Source organism: Alexandromys fortis, unplaced genomic scaffold (assembly GCF_014885135.2).
Source record: "Alexandromys fortis isolate MF-2015 unplaced genomic scaffold, M_Fortis_MF-2015_v1.1 scaffold_15, whole genome shotgun sequence".
NCBI lineage: Eukaryota > Metazoa > Chordata > Mammalia > Rodentia > Cricetidae > Alexandromys > Alexandromys fortis.
In genome coordinates this window covers 16869853-16875852 of record NW_026067911.1, presented here as the reverse complement: position 1 = coordinate 16875852, position 6000 = coordinate 16869853, and the positions used below count along the sequence as shown (strand labels likewise).

At 37.2% G+C, this 6000-nt stretch overlaps 1 protein-coding gene across 1 annotated transcript in view; it reads right to left on the bottom strand.

Moving 5' to 3' along the window:
- The window catches only part of Naa15 (N-alpha-acetyltransferase 15, NatA auxiliary subunit), a 63254-nt gene that overhangs the window by 33678 nt on the left and 23576 nt on the right, over nucleotides 1-6000 (bottom strand). Inside the window, exons 3-5 of the mRNA XM_050138343.1 lie at nucleotides 3922-4026; nucleotides 1882-2039; nucleotides 1328-1462 (exon numbers count right to left, since the gene is read on the bottom strand). Coding sequence (XP_049994300.1) covers nucleotides 1328-1462; nucleotides 1882-2039; nucleotides 3922-4026 — 398 coding nt within the window. The remainder of the gene's footprint in view (nucleotides 1-1327; nucleotides 1463-1881; nucleotides 2040-3921; nucleotides 4027-6000) is intronic.

The following is a 6000-nucleotide window of genomic DNA, read 5'->3' as shown; positions in this document are numbered from 1 at the left end:
AAACCAAAAAAAAAAAAACAAAAACAAAAAAAAAAAAAAACAAAAAAAAAACAAATAGCAGCTCATAATAAACTGATTAAAATAACCCACAAGTTCTGGTATACAATAAATAATGAGTCGGGCAATGGTGGCTCATGCCTTTAATCCCAGCACTCGGGAGGCAGAGGAAGGCAGATCTCTGTAAGTTTGAGACCAACCTGGTCTATAGAGTGAGTTCCAGGACAGGTTCCAAAAAACTACACAGAGAAACCCTATCTTGAAAAAACATAAATGAATGAGTAATAAGTAGGTAAATAAAAACGAAAAAAGTGGAATCTGCCAGCAATAAAATATAAATAAGAAATCTTGAAAAAAATATAGTGGAAGTGAGAGAATCTCTATTTCAGAGATGCCATTTTAACTGTTGAACCAGGCAGTGAATGCTAAAGGCTAGTGGTCAAAATCTGATGACAGGTGAGCTATTTGGTCTTAGATTGTTCGTAAATAAAAAGCAAAACAAGTTTACAGTTGCAAATACTACCCTAACACAGTAATAAAATAGAACGGATAAATTGTGTACCAGTTGATTTGCTGAACTGAGAAGCAACCATCATTAGTCTGTGACTTTCTGTGAAAAGTGTAGTTTTAACTAACAATGAGGAAAAGGAAGCAAATCCAAACTCAGGAACATTCCAAAAACATTGCTGTATGCTCAGCGTAATAATTAACAGCAGAAAATATAAACTATTCATTCATTTAATGTGCATTGGTGTTTTGTCATGGGTGTTGTGTCTCCTGGGACTGAAATTACAGACAATTGTGAGCTGCCATGTATCCAAGGGAATTGAACCCTGGTCTTCTGTAAGAGCAAGTCAGTGCTCTTAAACACTGAAGCATCTCTCCAGCCCCTAAAATACAAACTCTTTAAAATTATTTCAGATAGACTCCAGAGAAATGATTGCTACATGACAGGTATGCTTTAAAACCAGACAACATAACTGACAACAATTATTAGAAAAAAATTAAGACCATTTTCACTATGTACTAAGCTTAAAATAAGTCTAATTTTGATAATATGTGAGGCCATCTGCAGTTATAACAACTACAGTAATCCTGAGGAGCACTAAGAAGTATGTAAAAGAGCAAGCATATCTGCAACCGTTTAATGAAAAAAATGTAAGCACCAATATTAGCCACCAAGATTTTAAAGTACATTCCTATAGTTTTTTTCTACTACTCTTTCAATTGAGAACAAAACTGAAGCTATTTCCAAGTAAAATGCTAGCTAAATTCTAAACTTCTTTTAGCTATACTTAAAATCAGATACAATAAGCTGGTTTCTTATTACCTGCTGTGTTTTCCTAAATTCTTCTAAAATTTTTGCTGCCATTTCATAGTCTTCTAATAAATGATAAGCAATAGCATAACCAATCCATGATGCTCTCTGTGCAGGTCGAAGCTGAAGCAACTGGTATCTTGTTTCCTTCACGGGGCAGAAGAAAACAAAACTTATTGCTTAGGTTTACAGTTAAATGGAATGCTTCTCTAAACTAGCACACAAGGCCCTCAGGGCCTTAAGAAAACAAGATTGGCTGAGCAGTAGTGGTGCACGCCTTTAATCCCAGGACTTGGGAGGCAGAGGCAGGAGGATCTTAGTGAGTTCCAGGGTAGTCAGGACTAATAGACAGAGAAACCCTGTCTCGAAAGACGAAACAAAAAACAAACAAAAAAGATCACATTAATCTGTTTTTAAAATCTAACTGTTCCAATCACAGGTATAATCACTAAGGAGTAGCCAGTTAAATTTCTTTCAAAGAATGGAAAGAAAAATTTCCTTATCAGAATATAAGTCCTAAGTAACAAGATTTTTTTCTTATGAAATAAGAAACATATTTTACTTACCCTGTAACCCTCAAGATCTCGCATTTGAATCTGTAGTAAAGAAAGGTCTCTTAAGATCTGAAGATTGTCCTTATCCCATTTCAGTGCATTTCGGTAGCACTTAATGGCTTCATCATATTTTTTGTCTGACCTTTGAAGAAGGCCATAAACGTGCCAACCTAAAGGAACTTAGTTAAGGATACAACCTGCATGTCAAAAAAATACTATTCCCAGCCAGGTGTGGTAGCTTTTAATCTCAGCACTCAGGAAGCAGAGAAAAATAGACTTCTGTGAGTTTTAGGTCAGCCAGGGATACACAGTGAAACCTTGTCTACTAAAGGAAAGAGATAAGCAAGGGAATGAACAATTGGTTCTAAGAATACTATATAGCTGGGCACGGTGGTGGTACACGCGAGAGGCGTGCTGATCTCTGAGTTCAAGGTCAGCCTGATCTACAGAGTTCCAGGAGAGCAGGGGCAAAGGGGGATGGGGGGGGGAATATGAACGAGAATAAACTATAAAAGGAGGTCATACCTCACCTAGTATAAACTTTTAATTGTATCACCAATCACTAAACCTACCAATTCCCACCCACTCGTTTTTTTTTTCTTTTTTTTCTTTTTTTTTTTTTGGTTTTTCAAAACAGGGTTTCTTTATAGCTTTTGGAACCTGTCCTGGAACTCGCTCTGTAGACCAGGCTGGTCTTGAACTCAGAGATCTGCCTGCCTCTCCCTCTTGAGGAAGTAAAACCAGAGCAGAAAGCTATATCTAAAACACACTGTTAGCCCTGTCTTTCTTTTTTGGTCCTCTGATCACTCTTCTTGACAGACTTCTGCTCTGCAGGATTAGTAGTCCTTCTCTGAAAATCAAGTTCTATGTACTCTCCGAATGCTCTCTAGAGCTATCTAGTACTTTACTTCAACAGACTATTTACTTCACTTGTAACTGTAACAGACAGTTAACAATTGAAAATGTATGAAATAACTCAGCTCTTAAATTATGCTAGCCCACGAAACACATATACCTACCTTGTTAGAGACTGAAAACTACCAAGGCACATTTTTCTGTTTTCCACCATATACTTGTACTCAAATACAGCCCTTATCAATCCCTTAAACAGAAGACAAATGTTGTTATATATTAAGTCACTACTACCAGGAGAATATGAATATTCCCATTTCACAAATGAGAAAACTGAGGCCTAAGATAACAGAAAGAGGCTGAGCAGGGTGTCAGGTCCAAGTGAAGCTCGTTACACATTAAACTTCACAGCCTCTGCTTTTACTCAGTATAGTATATACAATATAAGGTTCTTTAATATTCCTTATTTAATATTCCTCTCTAAGCGTGAGGTGGTGGTGCATGCCTTTAATCCCAACAGCAGAGGCAGAGGGATCTCTGTGAGTTCAAGGCCAGCCTGGTCTACAGAGGAAGTTCCAGGACAGGCTCCAAAACTATACAGAGAAACCCTGTCTTAAAGAACAACAACAACAACAAATTAGACTCTCAAAGTTATAGTCATGGATGAATGAAATCAACATGATACTTGTCTTGGACCATTTAGACTGCTACCATAAGTAATATATAATAACTTACTTAAAATAGGTAATTTATAAACAAAAGAAATTTGCTGTTGAGTCTGGCTCTCTCTTTCACAGATCCTAACTGTATCGTCATGTGGTCAAAGGGACTTTTATACAAATCTTATTCCTGAAGGCTCTATCCTCGCACCCTAACCACTTTTTAGACCTTACCCCTAAATACCATCACTCTGATGACTGAGCTTCAACATGTGAATTTAGAGGATATAAATATTCAAGCCATATCAATATCCCATCCCAAAATGAGAAGAGCTTCCATAGATACAATATCTAACATGCACTGTTAAAGTGTAGTGGGTATACGGGGGAGAGGGAGGAGTTTCCTGAATGATAGTTGCAGTTTTCACTTTAAGAAAAAAATCCTTTCCTCGTGGTAATAGGGATCTACACTTCTTGACTCCATTCATATCCTTATGTCAAAACAGCCTACTCAATCTTTAAACACACTTCAAAAGGATACACACATGACTTTTCAAGTCATTTCTCAAACCTCTGCGAACCAATTCATAAGCTTCTTCCTTTTTTCCCAGACAGTTCAAAGTTAATCCTTTCATAGCCAGGGTTTCTGGTTTAATAACAAAGAAAAAAAGAAGGTAGGAGAAAGTAATCCATAAGAAATAACTATAATTTCATGCAAATACTACAAACATTTCAAGATTAATAAGGCGTTTCCAGGTATGTACAGAATTAAAGTACTTTCAAAAACCAATAAGGCAAGTAAGCAAAAACCTCTAGATTCTACTCTTACAGGCTCTCAGAGATTTTTTTTTAAATGAATAAATGTAAGAAAAAAAAAAACCTCACCAGGCATGGTGGAATTTATCTTTAATCCCAGCCCTTGAAGGCAGAAGCAGACAGACCTCTTGTAAGTTTGAGGCCAGACTGATCTACAAAAAGATAAAAACACAAAATGCACCTACATCTGACTAAGTCAGACTATCTAGTAATAACCATTCTGTTGGCACTCTTAGGGAAATTCATGAGATTGATTATATACCTAGTCCTTTAAAACTGGAAATACTATCTTGAAAATAACTTCATTTTCATGAACCTATGCTATGAAGGCTAAATCAATTCTTCATTAAAACACATAAATTATCTACAGCTCTGATTTTGTGTGTATTTATGACTTGTGCGTTTGAACGTATTGAGATCAGAGAAGGACCTTGGGTTTCTGTCCTTGCTTTCCACCTTGTTTGAGGCAATGCCTCACTGTTATTTGTAGTTGTGTATATGCCAAAATATTTGGCCTCCCAGCTTCTTGAGATTCTCCTCTCTGCTTCCTATCTCCTCGTAAGTGTACTAGGTTTACAAGGGTGCACAGTACTTTGCCTGTCTTTTCTTGTGGTTTAGAGGAATTCAAACTCAGATCTTTATGTTTGCTTTAGCAGGTACGTTACCCACTGGCATCTACACATCCCCTACATTTGATTTTCAGAAATTTATTATTGAATCTTTAGGATTACTATGACTAACACAGTGAAACATGTCAGAAGCTCATCGTTTCCCATCACCGGTTAAGAGTACAGTGGTGGTGGAGAGATGATGGCTCAGTAGGTAAGAGCACTGGCTGCTCTTTCAAAGAACCCGGGTTCAATTCCCAGCACCTACATGGCAGCTCACACCTGTCTATAACTCCAGTCCTAGGGCCTCTGACACCCTCACACAGACAAACATGTGGTCAAAACACCAATGCACATAAAGTAAAAATAAATTTTAAAAAGTAGGATTTTTTTTTCTTTCTTTGTGTGTGTGTGTGGGGAGGGTCAAGACAGCATTCCTCTGTGTAACAGTCCTAGATGTCCTGGAACTTGTTTTGTAGACCAGGATGGCCTCAAACTCACTGAGATCCGCCTGCCTTTACCTCCCAAGTGCTGGGATCAAAAGCATACATCACCACTGCATGGCAAAAGTAGATTAATTTTTAAGAAGACTATTATGGGAAATAGTAAACTTTTCAAAAAAGTTAAGTATTCCTAATTTTTACAATGCATAATCCTATGACAGTTAAAACTCAAATTATGATTTACCTAATTTTTTTTTCAAGACATGGTTTCTCTGTATAGCCTTGGCCAGACTGGTTTACAAGACAGAACAGCCTATGCTGTAGCATAGTGTACTAGAAACCTGTCTCAAAAAAAGAACTATAGGAAAGAATAAAGATATGCATAGGCACAGAGATCCACTTTCCTCTGCTGAGATTAAAGGCATGAGCCACCACTGCCCAGCCTACAAATGATTTTTAGGAGGATACCTTAATCAAACTCACAGAGATCCATCTGCCTCTATCTCCTGAGTGCTAGGATTAAAGGCGTGTGCCACTACCACCTGGCTGAAGTTAGCTATCAATAAGAAACGAAGATCAATTTAGGTATTTTTACTCTCACTGATTCTATCTTCAAACTGCAGCATAAGTATATCCTCAAGCATAGGGAAACAAGATACAAGAGAAGGAATGATGAAAACTGTCATTCTCCCCTTCTCAATACACAATGTCAATTAATTACTAAATGAGTCATGTTTCCCAAATCTATAGAAA